The sequence below is a fragment of the Microtus ochrogaster genome, chromosome 5, assembly GCF_000317375.1.
Source record: "Microtus ochrogaster isolate Prairie Vole_2 chromosome 5, MicOch1.0, whole genome shotgun sequence".
Classification (NCBI taxonomy): Eukaryota; Metazoa; Chordata; class Mammalia; order Rodentia; family Cricetidae; genus Microtus; species Microtus ochrogaster.
The window spans coordinates 40,079,257-40,104,856 of record NC_022012.1 but is presented as its reverse complement, the minus strand read 5'-3'; the positions used below and the strand labels follow the sequence as shown (position 1 = coordinate 40,104,856).

General features: G+C 41.7%; 1 protein-coding gene across 3 annotated transcripts in view; it reads right to left on the bottom strand.

Moving 5' to 3' along the window:
* Positions 1-25,600, bottom strand: part of Sik3 (SIK family kinase 3) — a 220,650-nt gene that overhangs the window by 86,846 nt on the left and 108,204 nt on the right. For all 3 annotated transcript variants that reach the window (XM_026779148.1, XM_005347253.3, XM_005347252.3), the window contains exons 2-3: positions 22,057-22,173; positions 19,042-19,105 (exon numbers count right to left, since the gene is read on the bottom strand). In XM_026779148.1, coding sequence (XP_026634949.1) covers positions 19,042-19,105; positions 22,057-22,173 — 181 coding nt within the window. The remainder of the gene's footprint in view (positions 1-19,041; positions 19,106-22,056; positions 22,174-25,600) is intronic.

Sequence of the window (25,600 nt, the reverse complement as noted above, 5' to 3'; positions counted from 1 at the left end):
AGAATAATAGAAATGGGTTAGATCAATATGTAAGAGCTAGCCAATAAGAGGCTGAAACTAATGGGTCAGGCAGTGATTAAAAGAATACAGATTCCGTGTAATTATTTCGGGTATTAAGCTAGCCGTGTGGGCGGCTGGGTGCCTGGGGACGCAGCTCTGCCGCTCTTATTTCAACAGAGTCTTATTCAACAGCCTTTCAACAATCTGAGTCAGGCTCTCCTGCAGAAGAAATAGGTGTCTCTCATGTTGCCCCATTGTATCAGCAAAGGTCAGTTAATTGGAATGGCACCTTTTCTTATTTAAAAAAAAAATCATGTAGTGTGCTGCTTCTGTTTGTATAGGAGGGATGGGGAAATCAATGTTAAATAAATTATATTTCTCCAAGTATACTCTACTTTAGACAGGAAATGCTTGATTCTAAATCCAAGAAAAGTAGTGTTCAAGACAAGTCTGAGATCTTATTTGAAAGCAAAGAAGATATTGAGAAGTCAAGCTGATAAGGTTCCTAAGTGGAATAATTTGTATAGCAAGAGAAGAATGAAGCAGAATAGGGATGGAGTTTAGTGGTAGAGAGGAGAGAGAAAGGGAGATTGGTGAGGGACAGAAAGAATGAAACCTCAGTGGACTAAAGCACACAGACACATTCAAGTCCAAAGATTCACAGTTTTATTAGAAAAGAAATAAAATCAGCCACAGTGCACCCCACTGGAGATTGCTAGGGTGACAACTTGTTTGAAATTTGATATATGATATATAAAAATATATATCAAATTTGCTTCAGTTTCTGAATATGTTTTAAAAGAAAGTTCTTTACAAATGTAGTAAGCATGAAAGAAGCAGTGCCAGTTTGCAACTTTTGGAGGTGAATTTTATTTTGAGACAGGGTCTTACTACTGTAGCCCATGAACTTGAAATCAAGCTTGCAACGTGACCCAGTCTAGCCACAAACTCCTGACTGCCCTATTTCAACCTCACCTCAGGAGTGTTAGGACCTAGAATCAACCTCTACTTTCTTTGCATGAAACCGCGTCTCTAGGTGACCATGTAAGAGGCACAACTTGAGCAACTGGATAAGATCAAGAGAAAACCCTGTTATAAAGAGAATACAGGAACATACTTAAATCCTGTAAGAAAGGGATTGCAGGAACATACCTAAACCTGCAGGTTATTCTGAGTATCACTGAAAAGGAAAACCAGTCCTTATCCAATACCTAAAGTGAAGTGATGGAAGCGGTGTGAAGAATCCCTGCCTCTCCCTTAGATAAGGGAATTAAACCTATATTTTACCAAACTGTAACTATAAGTGGCACTTTACAAGAACAGAGAACTAGGAGATTATGTTGTATGACAAAATAGACATGATCAACCAAATCCAGGATTTGGACATTTTATAAGTCAGCCCGGCTTCTTAAGCAACAGACTACAGAGGAAAACAAACAAACAAACAAAAGCTGTGTGGAAAGCAGAGAGGGGCTTATAGATTAGATAAAACACAAGCAAGATAGTTATGTATCAAGTCCTAGCGTGGTGAAAACAGGCTTCACGGGTCGTTATGATGGCAGTTTGGACGACCAAATTATCAAGACAATACCTGGCTCCTGAGCTTCAGACCAGAATAAGGACTCAATTAGAAACTGAGCTAAAGGCCATTTATTTGTGTAGTATCCTGGAGGGGAATTTGGCTATATCCTCTGTGTGTCAAGAACCTGAGGGAGGCTGGTTATAAGAGCAATGAACTAATTCATTTGGCAGAGGAAATTTCAATTTAGGACAGCATTCAGGCTGTGATATGGCTATTTCTACAGCTCTTATCCAGGTCTACTAAGAGAGAAATATCAAAAAGCAAAGCAGAAAGATAATGGGCACCTTGAGAAGAAAGGAGTGGTGAGTTTAACCTTACAGACAAGGCAAGGTTTTAGGATTGTTAAAGAGATGAACACTATTATGGTAGTCTGCACTGAGACTAAGAGAGATGTCGCAAGAGCAAGACCTTAGGCACTGAAAACAAAAGAAAAGAGACTCAGCTGAGTATATCACTGAAGGGACTCCTGCTCCTTGAAAGAGACCTCTGGGAAGTGTTATTAGCACACTGAAGTTAATACAACTGTGGTCCAAAGGGGGTAGGCTCCGTTTTGAGATGGCAGGAGACATTGGCAGCAGCATCTACATAGTACTTATTTTTCAGGCATGAAAGACACAGGACTGGGGGATTCACAGTTTGAAAGTGGATAAGGTTCCTAAGTGGAATAATTTGTACAACAAGAGAAGAATGACACTGGATAGGGATGCAGTTTAATGGTAGAGAGGAGAGAGAAAGAGAGGAGATAGGTGAGGGAGAGAAAGAATGAAACCTCAGTGGGCTAAAGCACAGACACATTCAAGTCCACTGGGAAGGCTAGAAGAGTCAGCCCAGGGGAGAGGCTATGTGTGGTACGTGTAGAAGAGCTGAAGGTCTGGGGTTACTCATGCCCTTTGGAGCTCAGGCAATCCCATCACGAGCCCCTGACACAGGTCATAGAGCTCTAAGATTTGGTGTTTTCCCTGCTGGGTTTTGGTCTTGCTTTAATCCAGTTGATCTGTGCTACTATGTATTGGAAGTATGTACCTTGTTTATGATTTTATAAGGGCACACGGTCAAGAGGCTGCCTTGATTCTTATATGACACTAGGACTTTGAACTTTCCAAGAGTGTAGGAACTGTTACAAAGACTATGAAGACTTCAGAAGTTGGGCTGAATATGCGGCACTATGGATGACCATGAATCTATATGGTGAAGGCATAGAAGGTTATGGCTTAAAAGTGCTGTTTGGCTATCAAGATGACATGGACATCAATTATCAAATTGGCAGACTCTGGGATTACTGGGAGACAAATCTCTGAGCATGTGTGTAAAGGGCTTTCTAGATTAAGTGGAAAGTCCAGCCTAACTACAGAGGGCCATGAGCACCAGCATTAGGCACTGTCCGCCTACTGACTCTAGATGCAATGTGACAGTGGCCGTGCCTGCCACCCACTCCTCGCCACGATGAAATGTAAATCAAAATAGACCTTTCTCGAGTTGCTGCTTCTCGGGGGAATTTTGTTACAGAAACAAGGAAAGTACTAATACAAAAGAGCACAGGGAAAGAAAATTGGAAAAGGATATAAAAACTGGCAAAGAATCGGGCGTCCTGATGCATACCTGCAGTAGCAGCACTGGGCTCAGAGGTGGAAAGACAGCGGTCTGAGGCTTCCCTGAGCTACAAAAGGAGACCCTGTCTCAAAAACAAACAAATTTTTTTTTAAAAAATCAGGTCCTTGGCCAAGCCCCCAACTATACATGTACAAAGTGAGACCAGGAGGTGGAGTTCGCAGAGAGCAGCTGCCAGGAGCCTGAGAAAGCCAAGACCGTTAGCGGTTCCACAGTCCACAGAAGATCCTGGAGTTCAAGTTAAAAGGAACAGCTTTGGGGAATTGTCCAGAAAACTATACCCCTGGAGTAAGGGCTCCCTGCAAGAGTAAGGACAAAACAAAAAAGGAACCACCCTAGCAAAGCCTTAACAGAACTGCAACAGGTTAAAGATGCCGGGCCTGCAATTTAATGGCCTGACAGAACAAAGTACACCACCACAGGTAACAGTCCAGAATCAGTGCAGGGACTGCCCTTCCTGCCCAGCACCCAGTGAAGTCACAGAACCAGCGAGATGGTCAGCAAAGGGAGGAGCTTGCTGTCAGACCTAGTGACTGGAGCCCCAGGCCCATATTCACATGGTGGAGGGGAAGATATATAATAAATCTAGTCTAAAACTGCAAAATATCTTGAGAAGTTATTAGGAGCCAAGTATGAAAGAACATGCCTGCACTTGGGGAGCCTGAGGAAAAAGATTTCAGTGTTCAAGGCTATAGGGTGAGCCTGTCTCAAAAACAGAAACAAAAAGCAAACAGTATCAGTACCCTTAAGATAGGTATTATGATTAAGTTATTTAAAAATCCTTACATATAAGAAAAACACTAAGTATATATGAGTAAAATAACATACTACTTGAATTTGGTTTAAAGTATTTAAAATTGAAAAAGTAGAAGAGTTGGGAAAAAGGAAACACAATCAGTAAATGCTGATAACTGTCAAAACTGGGTGATGAGGCTATCAGGTTTATCACGGATTCTTCTCCCTCATATGTAGTTGAAAATGCTTACAGAAAAAGGGATTTTCACTTGTGTATCTGTGTTCACTAGTAACAGCATCATACCAGACCAAACTGTGGAAACTCAAGGGTCCAGCATTTCATGGACAGACAAAATGTGTCATTAGTGATTCTGACGCATGGACATCACGCTAAGCGAGATAAGCTGAACCAGAAAGGACAAATACTGTGTGATCCATTTACTTAATGTCCCTAGAGTAGTTAAACTCAAAACAAAAGGAAGAGTGACACTTGGGAGGTGGGGAGGCAAAAAGGAAGCCACTGATTAATAGCTGGAGAGTTTCCGTTCTACAGAAGGCAAAGGTTACATATGACAGCACAACACTTCATAATTAACAGTATTGAAAACGGCCAGAATACTTCTGTGTACTAAATATTTTATACACTTTCTAAAAAATGAAATGCTAACTGAAATACCTTCAGGACATCGAAGTTGGAAGATATACTGAGATGTGATGCATTAATTTCAAATACAAAATTAAAATCCCTTTTTAGAAATCAAATATTCTAGCAGGGCAGTGGTGGCACATGTCTTTAATACCAGCACTCAGGTGGCAGAGGCAGGCGGATCTCTATGAGTTCAAGGTCAGCTTTGTCTACAAGAGTTAATTCCAGGACAGGCTCCAAAGCTATAGAGAAACCCTGTCCTAAAAACTACAACAACAAAAAGTCAAATATTTCTAAAGGTTATGATTAAATATCTTTTTGTGTCCTTATTACTTGGCCAAGAAAAACTACATTTTTCTAAAAGAGTTAAAAAATAGTTTAGAAAACCCTCAGGAAAAGTATATGTGTGAACACAAATAAATATATGTATATATATGCACATATACATACATACATGTGTTATGTATGTACACATACAAAACAGAAAAATTCCTTTGGAACTTACATATACTAAATACAGCAAAAAAATATTTGGCTTGGGCATGGTGGCACACACCTGTACTCCCAGCTCTCAGGAGGATGGTGAGTTCAAGTGCAGCCTAAGCAAAGAAAAGTGAGACCTTCTCAAAATGCACACATAGGGGTTGAAAAGATGGCTCAGTCAGTAAAATGCTTGATGTGCAAGCATGACACCCAAGTTCAAGTCCTCAGTACCCCTGTAAAATGTTGGTTTTGGTACATGCCTGTACTCCTACCCCTGGGAAGGTGGAGACAGAGAACCCTGGAGCTCACTAGCCACCTAGTCCTGCTGAATTGGTGAGTTCCAGGTCCAGTGAGAGACCTTATTTCAAAAGAGAGGGTAGAGAGGAAGGAAAAGTCAACATGCACCTCTGGCCTCTGTGTGTGCCCATGCACACTTGATACAAAGAACATCTTGATCTACGTGACATATTGTCAAAGCACACTGGGTTCCCCAAGCATCTTGGACAGATTACAAATATAAACTAGCTAGGTATGTTATTAAGAAAATAAAAATATAAAATAATTGAGAATGATTGATTCAGAGTGATGAGATAAACTCAATGGTGTGGTTACTTGCATACATTATAAAAACTTATCAAAGAGCTAGTCTTTAGAATCAAAAAGAATAATTTCATGGAAAATATTTTTGTTTATAAAGAATGTAGCTAGAATAACAAGTTTTTTAAAAAGTGACAGCAAGCTGGCACATAGTATGTGCTCAGATGCCTATGCCAATATTCCTGGAAATCTACAAGATTATAGAAGTCCTCAAGGGAACACTGACTTTATTATACAGAATACAATGGTTATTGATTTGAGCCTTTCCACTGCCTGTCCTACTGGTTGTCTATGAATGCTCCATTGCATAAATAAATTGGATTGTGGAAACCCTGGGTTTTGTGCATATTGGTACCATTTGGGAAGTGTTATCTTAAGACAGGGAGAGTGTTCCCAATAAATCATTTACATTTCAGCAGACTACTCTTGAGTTAGTAATTTGCCTTAAAATGCCTATGAGTTATCCTGGCGCCCAACGAGCTTGACTTGGTTTAATAGCACATGACCTCAAATAGGAAGTTTAAGGAAATGTGTCTCAAGAAACCATACTGGGGAAGTTTGGATATGAGTTTAATGATCTACAAAAATAGCTTTTCAGTACGGTTTGGAAGATTAGACAGAAGTAGACTGTCATGGCCGCCCTTTTACAATGCCATGCTAAGAAGCAAGATTCATTTCAGTAAGTCAGCTAAATGAACAAGCAACATACACTCAATAACCCATTCCATTGCTTCTAAGTCAAACTTCTAATATGGTTTTCTTTTTCTGTATACTCAACTAGAAAATACAAAACCCGTTTAGCCTCTAAGTCCAACACTCAGCTAACTAAATGAATAGAAAAATATGACAATTCTTTGCTTGACTGGGAATATCTGCTATCTCTTAGACACTGCCTTAAACAAAGCAAACAGGATGGTAATACTGTCAATCTATTTTCATTCACGTCTTCTTCTTTCATTCAATAAGGAGTTGTTGGGCATGCAGTGTCTGTGAGAACTATTCTAAAATTTGACAAGGATCAAAAATTACAAAATCCTGGCTTGGAAAATGGCTCATAAGCCTATCACTCACCAGCATGTGTAAGGCCCTATGTTGAATCTCTAGAACCACAAATAAAAAGACTACATCCTTACTGTCAGGATATGTTTTGGGCTGGCCAGTGATGGCTCATACCTTTAATCTCAGCACTAGGGAGGCAGAAGCAGTTGGATCTCTGTGAGTTCAAGGCCAGCCTGGTCTACAGAATGAGTTTCAGGACAGTCAGGACTGTTATACAGAGAAACCCTGTCTCCAAAAAAAAAGAGGGGGGGGGGTACATTTTGTTAAGTTCTGATGTAAGCAAATGGAGGTCAGTTAGATAGCTCAGTAGGTTGTGGAACCTGATGACCTGAGTTCAATCCCAGGAACCCACACAAAGGTGGAGGGGGAAAAAAGATTCCATAAAGTTGCTTCTGATTGCCATATGCAGCCACATATGCACATACACATTACACACAGAGAGCATTAAAAAAGGCTGTATCTTAAGGAGTAAATGTATGACTGAGTATATGGATGAATGTCAATTGGTTATAAGAATCAAGAAGAAAATTAAAGCAAAACTGAGATACAGAAGATTAGGCCATGGAAACAAATGAAGTTTGGATACGGTTCCTTTACTCTAAGGAAGTAAAGCAGGAGCAATTCTGAAACAAATGAGAGAGAGAAGTGGGAAAGGAGAGTTCCAGAAAGAAATGGGGTAATATGAAAGTCTCACAGAGTAGCACACCAGACAGCCAAATGTAGAAGGAGGTGAGACTCTAAGGAAGAGGAGAAGATCCTAGAGACAGGGTTATGTGTTCTAAACCCTAGTAGGAATCAACTCGGTGAGCAAGCGTAGAATGACCTGGGCAAGAAGACTGCACCAGCAGAGATGCCAAGTGCCATGCAGTCTCCAGTCCTCCAGCCAAGCTCAGTGCCCACACAGCTTGTGAGACTGACTGGGTCACTTCCTTCTACCCCAATATCTGGGGAGCTCCCTTTGAGCTCGGCAAATAGCCACCCCCGTGGCCACAGTGGTTTTTTTTTGTTGTCTTTGCTTGCTAGTCTACCTCTGACACTAAACCCCAAAGCAGATAGAATAACCTTTATCCGAAATGCCCTGTACTTCTAATTTCAGGGGTTTTATTTTTATTTTGGAATACTTGTGAAGATTTTATCAGCTATCATCTCTCATATAAAAACCCAAAATCTGAAGTGCTAGTAATAAATAAACAAACAAACAAACAAACAAATAATAAATAGCAGAACAGAACTCACATTGGCATTCAAAAGTTTCTGATTGCACAGCTCCTGGGTTGGCATGCCCAGTGTGCGGTACACCCTTATCACGGCTCCTACTCAGCACCGTGGAGTGCATACACAATGACTTAGGAGTTCCTAGTAATTACAGTAGAAATCAAACATGGTCACTCACACTGAACTTGGTCTTAATAAGTTATTTACACAACACATCAAAAAAATCTCACCAAGTAAACAATAAAGAAATAGCAATGGAATTTGTCCTTTTCTGTCTCTCAAGCATGCTAAGTCTGAGGAGTCCAGAGAGACTTTACACATGGCATACTACAACTCAAAAGCTAAACTGACTAGGGCCAAAGGGAAATACTTTTAGTTCTTCAAAGTAGGGTGTATTTAAGTATGAAAGTATTGTACACTGTGTGCAGTCAGAATGTAGCCTTGCCTGAGAAGCTGCTGGGAGCTGTGTTGGAGAGCTATGTCTTTATTTGCCTATGAGTCCTGGGTAGTGCCAGAAGGTCTGATGATATAATTTAGGGACAGTAAAGTGTAGGACTCTGGGTCATCACTGTTAACTGGCCTGAATGGAGAGGTCAACTTTGTGGGCAATCATCAATCAATCGATCAGGCATACATAAAATAAAAATGAGGGAACAAAGGATAAGCCCTGCTAGAGCAATATTCTGTGCACATTGTCACACCCTAGTGCCAGGACAAAGCATATCTAGAGAAGGACAATGAACACTTCGCAGCTAGTATTTCCGGCCCCGTACATCTTCCCTGGGCTGATTTTAACTGTATCCTTTCCCTGGAAGAAGGCACACCTGTGAGTTCTGTGAGCCCTTCTGGCAATTTATCAAATCTCAGTGGGTTTGGAGAAATATCTGAATTTGCATTTGGTGCCAGAGAGAGGTGATCTTAGAGAATGTGCTTTCTCTGTGGCAGCCAAAACTGCTCATTCAGTGCTCAGTTACAGTTCAAATGCCAATGTAAAGTACCCTAAATTCAAAGTTCAGTTCCACAGTTGAACTAGCTTCTTCCAAAGACCCACAGCAACACGTGACTAGTGGTTACCACATAGGGGCCATATTCTTAGACTTTACCTGACCTTCTTATGCCTGACACACTTAGTTTTCAACTTCATCTTGACCTCCAGCTTGTTGCATTCTACTGCATGATCATTTATCCTGATCACACTGTATAACTTTGCTGCTGAAGTGTAAGACCAAACCCATTACTGTATAGCCTCAATAATTGTATATGAGCATGTCATAAAGTCCCTATGCATCTGTCTTATCCCATTTATACAGGTAATTAAGTGCCAATTACTCAGTTTCTACAGACGAAGATTAAGTCATGGCTTTCAACATAGGATCTTCAATCAACTCTTTTATTTTTTAAAGATTCATTTATCTATTAGGTATATAGTGTTCTGCCTGCGTGTATGCCTACACACCAGAAGAGGGCACCAGATCTCATTCTAGGCAGTTGTGAACCACCATGTTGCTGGGAACTGAACTCAGGACCTCTGGAAAAACAGACAGTGTTCTTAACCTCTGAGCCATCTCTCCAGCCCCCATAACCGACTCTTTTAACTATTTGATTACTATCTTCCTCATTTGTCACAGCAGCTAATTTTACTTTCTCCAGCTTGAAAAACACCATACGCTTAATTCTTTGCATATGACCCATCCAAAGCCAGCAGATGGCATGAGTACCTGATTTCATACTCTCCTACCTAAAAAACCTAGCCAGAACCATATGTATCGTCCACTTCTCCCATCACAGCCATTTCCTTACAACTATGCTCATATTTCAGTTATGGCCTACCTATCCCCATAAAACCTTCCGTACACATTACAGTTTTCATTAAGTTACTGTCAGACATATCTTCCTCGGTACTGTAGCTTCAACCCTGACCTCTAGTCAAGTGTTCTGCTTAAGTAAATAATAATAATAAAAAGAGCAAATGCTTACTTGCTTCTTATATTCAGAGGGTCTGAGATTTTACCTTTCATGAAAGCTGACCATTTTAACTGCCTAGGTGCTGATAGAAGGTATGGGACCCCTCACCTTCTGGTCATAGACAAAGGCTTTTGGACTTAGGACATAGCAAATATCAGAAAACCAGCCTGTTTTAGTTCTGAAGCCCCAGTTCCCATGGGACACTACAAGTACGGTACCTCTGCACATACGTATCTGTGTGCATTACTGGGAGACAAACACTAGGCTTAGAACTCAGGTCTGATCTTTTACAGTAACAGGCAGCACACTCCCAACCCCTGCTTGTTTACATTTTTGTTTGTTTGCTTGCTTGCTTTTTGAGACAGGCTCTATTTTAGCCCAGGCTTCCTGCTTCAGTCTCCTCAACACTGACATACCAGCCCATGCTTGGCTAACAAAACGCTTGTTTGAGTTCTAGAGGGTGAAGCTATCTGTCTAAATATTCAAACCTTCTTGAAATGAAGGACTGCAGCAAAAGTCGGTTCCTTGGAGGGAGACAATAAGAAACACGGGGTGCACATAGCATACTCACCTAGTGGCTCTGCTTCCTGCTCACACTGCCTTCTCACTTTCCTTCACAGTTCTACTTCTCAAACACTAGCCTTACTACACGCATGTACACGAGCTGCCAAGGAATGGAGGCTTAGCCCTCATGTCCATGGCTCCTTTACAGCACTGTTACTATCCCCATCTCTAGACTATTCCGTTAAGATTTGTAAACCAAATAAGGCAGTATAAGTCAGTATATCTCTGGATGTATGACTTAGCCATTTGCAGTGACCCCTTAAGCAAATGAGGTTTTTCTCCTCACACCTCCCTTGTGCTTACACTTGTATATGCATGTTGTAGCTGTGTTGACACGTAGCTGTACCATCGACATGGCATTTCATACACCAGCTTTTTAAATACATTCAGAGAAAAAAACATATGTATCACTTCTTGTATAACCACAAAATTGCCTCTGCTGTTAGGTTCGTTTGTCTTTCCTACCTTAATTTTGTGGGTAGACTTACAAAAACTTGCTTTCAGCCTAACGAATGTCCTTCATTGGTTCCTGTCTTTGGAGAGTGAACCTGTTAGCACAGTTTCTCTGGGTTTTTGCTACTTGGAAAAATATTTTTCCTTCTTTTTTGAAATATGATTTTGTAGGATGGTGGGATTTGGTAGACAGACTTTTATTTGAACATTACCCCAGTGCACTGTAAGTGCTAGCATTTCTGCTGGACAGTCAGTTGTTTTCCATATAGGGCTTTCCTTTAAGGAGGTGTCATTTTCCTTCCGTGTTTCCTCCCTGTGTTTGACTACACCAGTTAGTTCTCCCTGTGATGTTTCTATTTGTGGGCCTTTGTGTTTAGCCTACACTTGGAATCTGTGAAGTTTTTAAACATGTGGGCTATTGAATGAGGTATCTGTCCTGCCCAGTCCCACAGTCATTCAGTCCCAAAAAAACACACAGACATCTACATTAATTATAAACTGGTAGGTCTATTAGCTCAGGCTTCTTATTAACTCTTTCTTACATCTTAAATTAGTCCATAATCCTTGTCTGGGTTAGCCATGTGGCTTGGTACCTTTTATCAGCGAGGCATTCTCCTCTTGCTTCCTCTGTGTCTGGGTTACAACTGCAGACTGAGTCTTTCCTTTTCCCAAAATTCTCCTGCTCTGGTCGCCCCTATACTTCCTGCCTGGTCACCCCACATGTACTTCCTGCCTGGCTCCTGGCCAATCAGCATTTTATTAAAATACAAGTAACAAATCTTTACAGAGTACAAGACCATTGTTCCACAGTACTCCCTCCCCCCTTTTCTTCTAAACAAGAATTCTGAATCTAATTTTGTTTAGCTTTTTTCCAGACCATTATCCATAAAAATTGTAACCAACACTCTAAACAATGAAAAACATCTATAATCCATTTTTCAGGTATGTGAGCATAGTTTTCTAGGGTACTTCCTGCTGATTAGGGGTGCTGATCATCTTATGGGGACCTAAAGAAAACTGATAATTATGGTCATGTCCTGACTATGAGACTTGATCATCCCAGCCAGCAGTCTTGAAACTGTTCTGGATGTAGGACTCAGACAAAACTCCAACAGGGGTCCTCTGAAATATTGGATCATCTGGAACATCCGCTTCTATCAAAGACTCTTCAGGGGGTCTTCTTTGATCAAACCTGATTTTTCTTAACCTAAAATGAATCCAAGCATCTCATTTCTTGTAGAAACTAAAGCAAAATCTCTTCTCCAAAGTAACATATCTTTTGACTTAAATTTTTTTTTTCCCCGAGACAGGGTTTCTCTGTGGTTTTGGAGCCTGTCCTGGAACTAGCTCTTGTAGACCAGGCTGGTCTCGAACTCACAGAGATCCGCCTGCCTCTGCCTCCCGAGTGCTGGGATTAAAGGTGTGCACCACCACCGCCCGGCTTGACTTAAATTTTGAAGTCATAGCATTTTCAAAATATATATGTTCTATTAATCTAGCAACATTTGTAATCAAATGTCTTTTAGCAGCTATTGTTCCTTCCTCAGGAGTCATAAATTCAAAGACAATAAATAATAGAGACAGAGTACAGATAGTTATAGATTAAATAAATAAAGAAAAATATGCCATATAAAGATGGAAAGTACACAGAGAGTCTGGATATGTATATTATTGTGTTTTCTTTGAATTTTTTGACTGTGAAGGACCTAAGTACAGAGAGACATTTCATTGTGCAAGCTGCTAAGCTAAACCACCATATATATCTTAAAGGTGTCTGATTTAAAAATATGGGTCTAAGGATATGTTGCTTTGGAAAAGAGGCTCTTCTTTTGTTTCCACAGAAGATGAGAATCTATGGATTCCTTCCAGATTAATGTGGTTTGATGAACCAAGAGCCCCTGAAAGATCATCGTGAACACCCGCAAAAATTACTTCACCCAACACAAAGCAGGAAGCAGTTTGGAGAGAACTAACACCCAAATTCCCAAATATTGTTTATAAATGTTTGTTTGCATTTTAAAGGGGATATGCTATAAAGATGTGCATTGGTATGGACCTTGGTCTACTAATACAAAACTAAAATCAATTGTTATATGTATATTTCTGGTCTTGATTAAGGTGTTTATGCAGCTCATTTAAAAATGCAATGTATACTTAAGAAATATAGGTTAATAGAGAGTCATCTATAACAGTCAAGCTTCTAGTAAAGTTAGGTTTTCTAGATATATATTTCTGTTAGATAACTATTCTTCAAATCTTTCAGAGACCTTCAGAATATGGCATTTAAAATGTTTTAAGAACTTAGACTTTTCATAACATGAGACACATCTTCTCCTGGCAGCACCAATTACTTCAAGAGGAAAATGGGCATTGAAGAGGCTCCTTATAGAGTTGGTTAGCCATTTGGGCAAGAAACTATTCTTGCCTGAAATGCTTGAATGGACTTGCAGAACCCATATAAAAATGAATAATAAAGCTGCCTAAAGAAGGTGAAACAGTCATTCGGGGTTCCTGTTTCATGAAAGAGTCTGCTAGTCATTCTGCAGGACACAGAAGTGACAGATAAACTACCAATATAGGCAGAACTAAATTTCCTGCTTCGTGGAAAAGTCTGCTGGATACTATGGGCCAGTAGGCTGAAGATGGATGCCCTAAAGGTACAGAAGAACTTTGGGTGACTGTCTAGGCAGCAAAATGTCTCTGTCAATTCAAGAGTTTTGGAAGTTGCTTACAATGCACTTTCTGGCCGGGCAATGGTGGCACACACCTTTAATCCCAGCGCTTGGGAGGCAGAGGCAGGCGGATCTCTGTGAGTTCGAGACCAGCCTGGTCTACAGAGCTAGTTCCAGGACAGGCTCCAAAGCCACAGAGAAACCCTGTCTCGAAAAACCAAAAAAAAAAAAAAAAAAAAAAAAAAAAAAAAACAAAAAACAAAAAACAAAAAAACAATGCACTTTCTGTTAACTTAGGTAATATATCATTCTGGAGACTTTGATGGAGTTGAAGAATAACGAGTTAAAATTACAGCTTTCTTTAGTTATGATAAAAGATAAAGTAGATATACTATAACTGTAAATCTTTGCTTATTACCTGTCTTGTTATATGTAATTTTACTATGCTAAAGTTAAAACTTTCCTTTTTATTTAAATAGAAAAAGGGAAATGGTGTGGGAAGGCCTTCTGTATATGTGTTACTTTTATTGGTTAATGAATAAAGAAGTTTTGCTTTTAGTCGATGGTTTAGCAGAACAGAGCTAGGCAGGGAAAACTGAATGCTGGGAGAAAGAAGGCAAAGTCGAGAGATGCCATGTAGCCACAGCCAGGGACAGTCAAGCCGGAACCTTGCTGGTAAGCCACAGCCACATGATGATACACAGATTAATAGAAATGGATTAATTTAAGATGTAAGAGCTAGCCAATAAGAAGCCAGAGATAATAGGCCAAGCAGTGATTTAATTAATACAATTTCTGTATGGTTATTTCAAGTCTGGGCAGCCATGAACAAACAAGCAGCCTCCAGCAACAGTGGGCTACTGTTTTTGAAACATCTGCTAGGTTCACAGCCATCTTTTCTTACAGTTTCCACCTCTGTCCTCTATGCCCTTCTGAGCACACAGGAAGCTCCCTACTGTCTCCTCCCACTGTGCACACAGGAAGCTCCCTACTGTCTCCTCCCACTGTGCACACAGGAAGCTCCCTACTGTCTCCGCCCACTGCACACAGAAAGTTCCTTACTGTCTTCAACTCCTGGGACTGCTTTAGTTCATCCTTCTCATCTCTGTGCTTCAATGTGGACAATCTTACTGACCTTTCTTTCAATCTGTTTCTTCTTTGTGCCAGTTTAAATCTGTTGTTGAACCTTTCTAATGGTTTATTTATTTCCCAGCCCCATAATTTTTATGTCTTTTTAAAATAATGTCTCCTTTTGGTATTCTCTATCTGAAGTGACATTATACCTTCATTTACCATTGCTACTGCAATTGTGAAATCCTCTGTTTCTGTGGAGATCTTTACAATGTTTCTCTAAAAGTTTTTCTTTTGGTAAATCTAACATGTGATCTCTAACAGCCATTTTCAGTGGTCTGCATTTTGTCCAATGATTGGGTTTCTTCATCTTTGTTGTTTTGGTTGAAGAGTGGCATTCTAGATGACATATTGTAGCACCTCCCCTTCAGGCTTGTTAACTGCTCTTTCTTCCTATCTACCACCTGGAATTGACTTCTTCATTCTCTTCAGATTTGGGTCATCTCTTCTGGGAGAAGCAGCTTCAGTATATCTGGAATCTCAATGGTTTGGACTGAGTTCTCTTCAACTCTTTCCTTAACCACCCCCAGCTGTTAAGCTCTGTTAATTCTTAGCTGATGCTTTATTGTTTTAAACAATGTTCTGGGGCATGAGTTGCTCTATAAACAATACAATCAAATTCTGACTTTGAAGGAAAACTTTCTGATCAGTCCTTTTTAAAAAAAAAGAAACACACACACACACACAAAACAACAACAAAGGGGGCTGGAGAGATGGCTCAGAGGTTAAGAGCACTGGCTGCTCTTCCAGAGATCCTGAGTTCAATTCCCAGCAACCACATGGTGGCTCACAACCATCTGTACTGAGATCTGGCGCCCTCCTCTGGTGTGTGGGCATACATGGAGGCAGAATGTTGTATACATAACAAATAAATAAATCTTAATAAACAAGAACAAAACCCCCAACTCCTGACTTAAGAAAGCTCTTTTTTTTTTTTCTTTTTTTTTTCTTTTTTTCAAGACAGGGTTTCTCTGTAGCTATGGAGCCAGTCCTGGAACTTGCTCTTGTAGACCAGGCTGGCTTTGAACTCACAGAGATCCGCCTGCCTCTGCCTCCCGTGTGCTGGGATTAAAGGCGTGCGTCACCACCGCCCAGCAGGAAAGCTCTTTCGTGATGTCTTGTTCCGTGGGACTCTTCTGTGCCCACCATGCTGATAGCTGAGGCCAAGTCATGAATCTCCTCTCAGGTGCCTCTGAGAACAGCCCCTGTTGTCACTAACACTTGAACACCTCTCTCACTTGAATGAAGGCAGGTCCTTTGAGAAGGCTTTGGGATCTATCTGCATTATGGTCTGGTTTTCTTCCCCAGGGAAACCTCTGAGTTAGTGACTTGAGCTATGACTTAATTAGGGTTTCTATTCCTGCAAGGAAGACACCATGACCAAAAAGCAAGTTGGGACGCCTTTAATCCCAGCACTTAGAAGGCAGAGGCAGGCGGATCTCTGTGAGTTCGAGACCAGCCTGGTCTACAAGAGCTAGTTCCAGGACAGGCTCCAAAACCACAGAGAAACCCTGTCTCAAAAAACCAAAAAAAAGAAAAGAAAAGAAAAAAGCAAGTTGGGGAGGAAGGAGTTTATTTGGCTTACTGTACATCACTGAAAGAAGTCAAGACAGGAACTCAAACAGGGTAGGGTTCTGGAGGCAGGAGCTGATGCTAAGGCCATGGAGGGGTAATAGCTTCCCATGGCTCATTCAGCCTGCTTTCTTATTGAAAGCATCCCTGTCCAGAGATGGTACCACCCACCATGGGCTGGGCCCTCCCCCACTGATCATTAACTGAGAAAATGTCTTACAGTGGATCTCATGGAGTCATTTCCTCAGCTGAGGCTCCTTTCTCTGGTGACTCTAGCTTGTGTCAAGTTGACACACAAAACCAGCCAGTACACGCTAGATATGGGGGTCAATGGCAAACTTCTCAGGGACAATCACACTCTGGGTGCTGCAAATTCTATAAAAGGAAAATGGAAGGCAGCCTAATGGGATCTCAGCTTGACTCACCTGGAAGAGAACAAGTCTTAGGACCCAAAGGAGTAATGTGCTTTTCTGGACATGGGAGCCCCTACTTCAACTGCACCCTTCAGGACACAGCTTCCCCAATGGGTAACAGAAAAGGTGACAAATGCTAATGCTCTGATCCTCCTGGGAAGACAGACATCTGTCTAGACTAAGACCCGGCTGGATGTCTAGAATGGAATCTATCTCCACTTCATGGAGTCTATGTGAATGCATCAAACTCTTGTTTCTTACTGAATTTTGAAAGATGTTTTTGGATAAACGTTTCTTCATTTCCTGCTTGTCCATTGGATACTGTAGACTTTTAAAAATATTTCTCATCAGTTTCATTGGCAGTAGATGAGAATTCTATATGAACTCATGCCACAAGTCATCTCCCATGTGGTCTTTACCATAAGGTAAAAGAGAGCATATGCCAGGGCTCTCACCATGCTGGCTCATTACATTCGTCCCCACCTCCCAATTCTAGAGGTCAAACCTAGGGACTTACATGCAGGACTTAAAATTATGCAGTACCATTAGTCCCAATTTCATCTTCACAACTGAAGACCTCATTCTTTGGAGACCTTGGGGCTGAGTCCAAGAATCATTTGGTACCTCACCTCAAGCAGACAAGCAAATAAGCAGCAGCCCCCACACCACCATTACCACCAGCCCCCATCTTCACCTATGCTGAGATGGAATTCAGGGTCTCCTACAAGCTAGGCAAACATGTTGTCACTGAAGCAAACTTCCAGGCCTCAACAACCCACTTCTCCACTAAAGGCCTCTTCACTCATCTTTACCCTGAAACTTAGAAAATCAGAGCCATGAGACACTTTACCCTTGTGCAGTCTCCTTGTTTGTCTGGTTTGGGTTTGTAGCTCTAGTAATCAAACCTAGGCCTTGGCACAGGTTAGGCAAGCTGTTGTGTCACAGAGCTCCAGCACAAGTCCGTGTGAGGATTCAGTGATCTCTCTGGGTAATACATCATTTTCTTCTTAAATGGATCATTTAAAAGTCTACTAATAGCACAGAGATGGCTTGGTGGGTAAGAGCTTGCCTTGACAGCCTGATGAACAGAGTTCAGACCCCGGAGCGGTACAACAAGCAGGGTGCTGTGGTGTCTGTAACACTGAGGTGGGAGGCAGAGACCAGAGAATGACCAGAAGCTTACGGGACAGCCAGCCTGGGAGACAGGAAAGTAGTAGAGAAGAGACTCTGCCACAAAACCAGGCAGAAGGCAAGAAGGAACTACTACAAGCTGTACTCTGACCTCCACACACGTGCCGTGGCATGCATACACCTACAAACACACACTAATATTAATAGTGTCAATTAATAATACATTTACTCATATAATTATATGGTATGTTGTAACGATAATTACATGATACTTCCTTTTAAAAATACCAGAAGCGTATTCTGCTTGCTCATGCATTGAGCTGCATTCCCACAAAGAGTCTATAACCCCCATCTTTGCATTCAGAGTGCTGAAAGTAAAGATTTGTACCACCATTTCCGGCCTATCCTTCAAATGCTTAATTTGCTGAATTAAGTTTAGCATATGCATACATATGCTAAAACTGTGTTAAGTTTACCATTTGTATCTGAACATGCACACACAAATACACCATATAGTCTCTAATTAATAAGAATGCCTATTTTAAAAGTAATACTATACATTTAAATGAATTTTAAATTAGTATTGGTTCTTATAAAGGATATAAGAATTTAAGTTTGGAAGTTTGCCCTTCACCTCTATTTGGCAGTGTTTATCACTGTAACCACAAAGAATTCTTTTTTCAGCTTTTACCAATTCCAAGCTACATTTGCCCAGAACAAAATCCCTCTAAGGTCAAGTGTAACAAGAAACAGAAGTTACAAGAAGCAAACCCACCAAGTGATCAGAACCCTTGGAACTGTGTACACACAGCAAGTGACAGGTTTCAAGGTTATATTTGAACAAGGCTTAGGAGTACAAGGTGCTTCCTCACACCAGGGGCCCCCACACAGTGGGGTCTCACCACCCTTGGCAACCTCAGCTACAGCATGGCAACAGGAACGACCCTCAGTCACATGATCAGCAGGAATGTTTGGTTTTGAGATCTTTTCTCTCAACTGTTCCCATCCAACTAGAGCAAACAAAACACCTTTGCTAAAGAAACAAATCAGTGGAGAGATTTAACTGGCTGACTAAAAACACCCTGAAATTCTGGTGACGATGCTGACGGGCAGCATCAAGGGGCAGCTGAGCAAGTGACAGAGGCACAGGACAGCTCTTTTAGGTTTGCAGAGTGTGCTCAAGAGTTGTTTAAAGGATGCAATGAATGTACTTACCAAATATCTCCCCTCCGCTAGCATATTCTGTCACCAGATAAATCATCCGCTCTGTCTCCATGACCTGTACAAAGGCAGGAAAGCAACAGTGACACAGGTGACAGACGGGTCCAGGAAGAGAAGCAGTGCTTTACAGGGACTGCACAGTGCAGAGGGCACAGGCGCTATTGTGACCAAGGGAAACTGGGATCTGCAGGTTCTGAAACTCGGGAGACATTAACGGCCTCAGAGGCATAGTCCTCTGGGTCCCCAGGTCACTGATCCATAAGCTGAAGCTGTTAAGAACTGAAAAAAGTTCAATTTCACCATCACTTGCAGCTCAAACGCTCCTTCCCCTCCCCCAAGCCAGGACAAGAGCCTTAGGGAAAACACTGGGACTCATTAAGGACCGCCCAGAAACCACACAGGACTTGAATTTTAAATGGAAATGTCAACTTTCCTTTCCATGGACCATTTATTCAAAGTAGGGGTATCCCATAAAAATGCCAAACCTTTCAATAATGAACCCATTCACTTATGCTTTGTCCAGTCTCTATTTTGCTACTTTTTAAAAATACATAGTGTTATTTTCCTCTTTGCCAGGATCAGTGTAAACATTTTAAGCACCCAGGGCATAAACAGAAAGCCTGGAGCTTCTAACTCCTGTCTTCACCTCACTCTTCCAAGGCACTCAGCACTGGGCACCTCTCCTAAGGATGTCAGGTGAACACAAGTGAGCTGTGGCCACCAAGTGGATCTAATTGGCCACAATCTAAAAGAAAAGCAGGAAGTAACTTTCATAGTTTACACCAATATGTCCACAAACATTATCGTTTCAATAATCTTTAAAATTTTTTAGAGTGCTTCAGTTTCTACATTAAAATTAACTAAAATTAAAATAAATTTAGTTCCTCACTTTGGCCATACTGATGTACCATAGGTTACACAGTACCTATGCCTTAATTATATTGTAGTTTATTAATTATACTGATTGCTGGTGGCTTTTTTATCTGTACACATTAACATGACATATGTATAGTGATGGAACAGACACACATATCTTTGTGTGTGTATATTTGTCATTTGTTGGTTGGTTGGTTGGTTGGTTGGAGGGGCTTTTTTGAGAGTGGGCCTTACTATACCGATCAGCCTAGCCTAGAACTTATTGCAGAGTGCAACCTGGCCTTGAACTTGTGACCCTCCTACCTTAGCCTCCCAAGTACTGTGACTACAGACACGTGACGCCAAGCCTGGGTCTATCCCTTCTTTTTAATAGATTTATAAAACTCCATTATATAAATGAATACATAATAAGTTCATTTTCCAGTAAAACAGTCTGTGTCCTTTTACAAAAGTCTTTAAAACTGGTGGTATTAACCCATTCTTTATGAGACCTGTCTCTGTAATTCACTTACATGACAAAAAAATGTCCTATATTAAATATATTGCAGGTATTCAGGGGAAAAAGTATTGTACTGTGCTGTAGAATAATACTTCTGTATACTGTGTGAATTTATGTCGCTTTGATTGGTTTAATAAACAAGCTGACTGGTTAATAGCTGAACAGGATAAAGTTAGGCAGGAAAGCCAAACTGAGAATGATGGGAGGAAGAAGTGTCTGGAGTCAGAGGAGTCAAAGGCACAGAAGGAGTTAGGGATGGGGTAAAAGCTACAAGTCTTGGAGCAGCACAGAGATTAAAAGAAACGGATTAAGTTTAAGAGCTAATTAGTAATAAGTCTGAGCTATTGGCTGAGCATTTATAATTTATATAAGTCTCAGTGTGTTTGAGAGTGGCTGCTAGACAAGAAAACTCCATCTATAGTATTATGTGTTTTCTTTATATTCCTCCCTTTTCTTAACTGTCATTAGGTATAAATCTTTTACTATTAACTTCTCAGGAATTCAAAACTGTGTCTCCAGTAAGTTATACACATTCGCTCACTCTGCAGATATGAGTTAGAGACTAGCTTGGGCTACAGAATAAGGCTGTGTTACAAAACAAGCAAAACAAAATAAACAAAGGGGGAAAACACTAAAATTTATTTACTCCATCAAGACAGGCAGGGAGCCAAGGGTAAGACGCCGACCACTCACTATACAAGTCACAGCATCATAGAGATCTTTAAGTTGCTTCTTACGGAAGGTAGCTGTTGCCCAACATCATTTACTAAGATACATTTCAACAGGTCTGACAACTGAACTCATTTCATCATGAGAGCAGCTGATGCCAGAGAGGAGGCCTACAGCTGCTGGCTTAACCATACATGCCTCACTTTGTTTTCTTTTCCATAAAAATCAGCAGGCTATGCAAGTCTGCCCATTGTGCCGGCAGTGTGCTTCTCCAGCCTTACACACGCCTGAGTCAGGAAGCATCTACTGCAGACTCACAGCAATGCACACAGAGAGTGGGTGACCACTTCCCTCAGCTCTGGAGATGACTGCTCAGCTGCAGAGCTGTGAGCAGGGCTGACTGAATGCACACAATACACTGCAATCTGAGACACCCCAACCTCTCCCCAAAATATCTCTTCGCTAAGGTAAAGTCCTCCTTTTCTCATCGGTCTGAAATTCCATCCAATTGATTCAATGCTTTTGCCGTAAGGCGAGCAAGTCATTTTGACGATGGCACAAGACAGGCTTGTTTCTTAGGAAGATAAGAAGTCATTCTTAAGATACTCTTCACCACCATAATTCCTAATTTTAAGCTGGCATTTAAATAATCACATGAGGAGAAAACGTGTTCTCTGTTCCCTTTGAGTTTCCATGCTGCTTGAAGAACTCTGATACAAACAAGGAAATGTTTCAGCCTTAGTCTCATTCTGTGTAATGCTTGGGGAGAATCAAAGCACAGATGCAAAGGTCCTGCAAGGGGACAGGAGGAGCTCCCCAGGAAACGGCCAGGGGAAAAACGAGGCTAGGAAAAAAGGGTGGGGAGATGCTAAGATGACCATACAAACATTGCCTGTACCCACATCTCCTCAACAGCAGCCCTGGACCAGCAGGATGTCCTGGCTCTGTGGCTGCTGGCCTCCTACCTGGTAGAGCCTGATGATATGGGGATGGCAAAGCATCTTCATGATCTGAACTTCCCGGAAAATCTTCTTCAAGTTTTCTTCATCCAGCTGGGTCTTATCTATGATTTTAATAGCAACCTGGCAACAGAGGAAGAAAATGTATGGCTGCATTATTAAAGGGAGTTTATTCAAAAAAATCTAAATCCACTTTAAGCCATTAAATAATAAAACACAAACTGCTAGCAATGTGTTTGCAGGATGTCAAGGAAGAAAATGGTCTAATTCTTTTTAGAAGACAGGATATGGATTGCAAGCAAGTTGATTCAAAGACTCCAAGAACTGATGTGTCTTCTGCAATTCTGAAACAACCTACATAGTAAATGCCCAGGACAGAACACTTATTACTGCAGAGATATGGCCACGGCTGGCTCAAATCACACTTCCATGAGCAGAGGGCGGGACTTCTTATGAAGACAAAGCATGTGTGACAGGTCTGAGATGTCGGTACAGGGCCACCAGGAGAAGGCCAAACAGGGTGCAGGTGGCGGCAGCTGTACCTGCCAGTCATAGCTTGTACTGCCTTACATGTACAAGGCCCCTAAGCCTCACGACACTGACATGACTGTGAAGCTTCTTTTATTAATATGGAAACTAAGGCACAGAGAGTAAGCAGTGAGCCCAACATTTAGTTGTTAACAAGTGTGTGGCGGCTCCGTGTGGCTTGCCTTTGGAGAGAAATCCTTAACATTGACACCATATGGGGCTGAAGATCTATAATCCCAAAACACCCCAGTACAACCCCTTTTTCTATCTGACCCATTATTCTGAAGATACCCGGCAACACATAGTTTCTTGAGACAGCCTTGCAATGTAGCCAAGGCTGGTCTCAAAGGCAATCCTTTACATCAGCCCCTGATATGAGTGAGAGGCTATGAGTGACTCACCATGTGACACAGCATAGACATTTTAAGGTGGAATGAGAGATGGCACACTTTGTTTCAATCCACTAAATTTTTTTCAGTGTTTTTGAGAGGTCTTTCTACATCGCACTCTACATACAATGTAGGAGGTGGTGATGGGGTCTTTAACATGGAGGAACAGAATCACTCACAATCCTGGCAGCTCTTTTCATCTCGAATACCTGAGAGGTACGACTTTTGGCCACTGGCAGGCATGTCTACTGCCAAATCACAGGTATAACTCCACCAGCTGGCCCAGGATCTGCCCCTGGCAGAGCAGATCTCTTGGGGCAGCTCCCCAAACAGTGTCATGACAAACAGTACCTCTTTTAGAGAACACCTTCACAGTGTCAAACTCTCTCTGCTCCTCAGGGAAACAACAGAGACAAAGACCCCATGAAACACCAAAAGGTGAAGCTTTGCCCAGCACTGGATATAGGATCACAAGCAAGAACAAGAAGAAGCCAAGTTGCTCGAATTAAAAAGTTGGGAACATTGAGCAAGTTATTTTAGTTCTTGTAGCTCTGGCTTTGTAAAATGTGGGCACAGGGGCAGGAACTTCTCTGAAGGGCCCCTGTTAACTAAGGCCATGCATGCAACCTGCGTAAGAGTGCCTGACGCATGACAGACACAGACGAGACTGGCACCAACCAACCTAACCCCAGTTTCATGCTCTCTAGCTTCAGGTACCAACTAACCACAATCTCGAAATAGTAAACAGAAAAGTACAGAAATAAGCAATGCACAGGTTTTAAACCACACAACATTACCAAGCTTGAGGAGTTATGTACAACCAGCTCTGTCCTGCCGGGGGCATAAATCATCTCTCCACGCAGCACATATGCTGTACTGCTACCCTCCCATTACTCTGTCACCAACTCCGTTATCAGATTGGCTGCTGCAGCAGCGCTCTGCTCAGGCTCAGGCAGCCCTTGTTTTACTGATCCAAGTGCCCCAAAATACAAGAGCAGCAATGCTAGCAACCCAGCAGTTCTGACATAACAAAAGGCAGTTGGAAGGTACTTCTTTCACTTTCTCGCCATAATTAGAAAGAACCTGGCATGATGGTACATGCCTATAATCCTGCTCAGGCTAGAGGACTGGGAGAGTGAGACCAGCCTGGTCTACAAACGCTAGTTTCAGGACAGGCTCCAAAGCTACAGAGAAACCCTGTCTCAAAAAAAAAAAAAAAAAAAAAAAATCATTACTATAACTGCTAAGACCTACAGTACAATCAGATTTCAAGATAAAGAGTATAGTTACATAAATTTCCTACACTATTTTATTAGTAAGGAAGAAGGCTCCAGGCGCCCCCTCTGTGCCTTGAAACCTATCACCTACAGATTGGGGGGGGGGGGGGTAAAGAGGATCTACTGTATATAGGTAGTGAGGTTATTTCAAAATTTCTGGAATCTAGCCCTATTAAAGTTTGAGCATTCCAAGTCATGGATTAGACTGGCTTCACTAAGAAACATAATTCTGAATCTAAAACATCAATTGCTCCGTCAAAGGACAAGCCAGGGGACAAAAGTAAACTAGCTAACAATCTGTAGGCAATATTCAGAGCCGCCTGACCTGCTGCCAGATGATGTGGAAAGAATATAAAAGGCACAGAGCTGGGGGAAAAATGAATTCCATTCAGGAAAGTCATTCTGAACCACAGGATGGAAGACACAGCAAGGCCTAACCTGAGGGCTGTGCCTCAGAGAACACTGTGCACTTCACAGCAGGCCTAGCTCTCCTGATCCTCCTTACTAAGGAGCACCAGCCCTGGAGCACCCAAGAACTGCTGGACAATCGCAAACCTGCTGGTCCCAACATGTTCCTGAGCCACAAGAACAGTCCTAGCTGTAAGCGGGAAAAGGAGGGGTTCTAAAGAGCAGGAGGAGGAACAACAGAAGAGTGTGAAGTCAGAGAGCAGGGGCTGGCGCGCAAGCAGGGTTGTTTTGAGACACCCGAACAGTTTAATGAACAAGGATTTCTCACAGCTACAGACTATTGGGGGCTACATAATTTAGCTTAACGTACACATGAACTGCTTTATTGTGTCTATAACAAAAGTAAAGCTGCAGGTAACTAGACGAATTTCCAAAGAGTATATTGTGTGTATGTGTGTATATATACACGGGTATTTGGTCTGGATGTATGTCTGTGCACCATGTGCAAGCCGATGCTCTCGACACCAAAAGAGGGAGTTGGATCCTCATGATGACAGTTACAGATGGCTGTGAGCTGCTCTGTAGGCACTGGGAATTGGACCTGAGTCCTGAAAACCTTGGGAATTGAAAGAGCAGTCAGTGCTCTTAACTGCTGAGCGATCTCTCCAAAAGCTCAAAGTATGATTTTCGAGACTGGAGCCGGATGTCTGTAAGTCATACACTCACATGTGCACATGAAAACTATTAACGCGAAGGAACGCTGACACAGTGCACAATCTGTGTCTTCCCTAGGTCGGCCTGTCCTACACAGAACCCTCTTCTCTTGCAGAGAGTATGACTTTGTGGATTGACGCTCTAATATTAATTAAACATGGCATCACATCAAATATGTTGCTAAGTAGATACAGATTGTGAAATTTTTCCTTCTGCAACATATTTCCCTTCAAC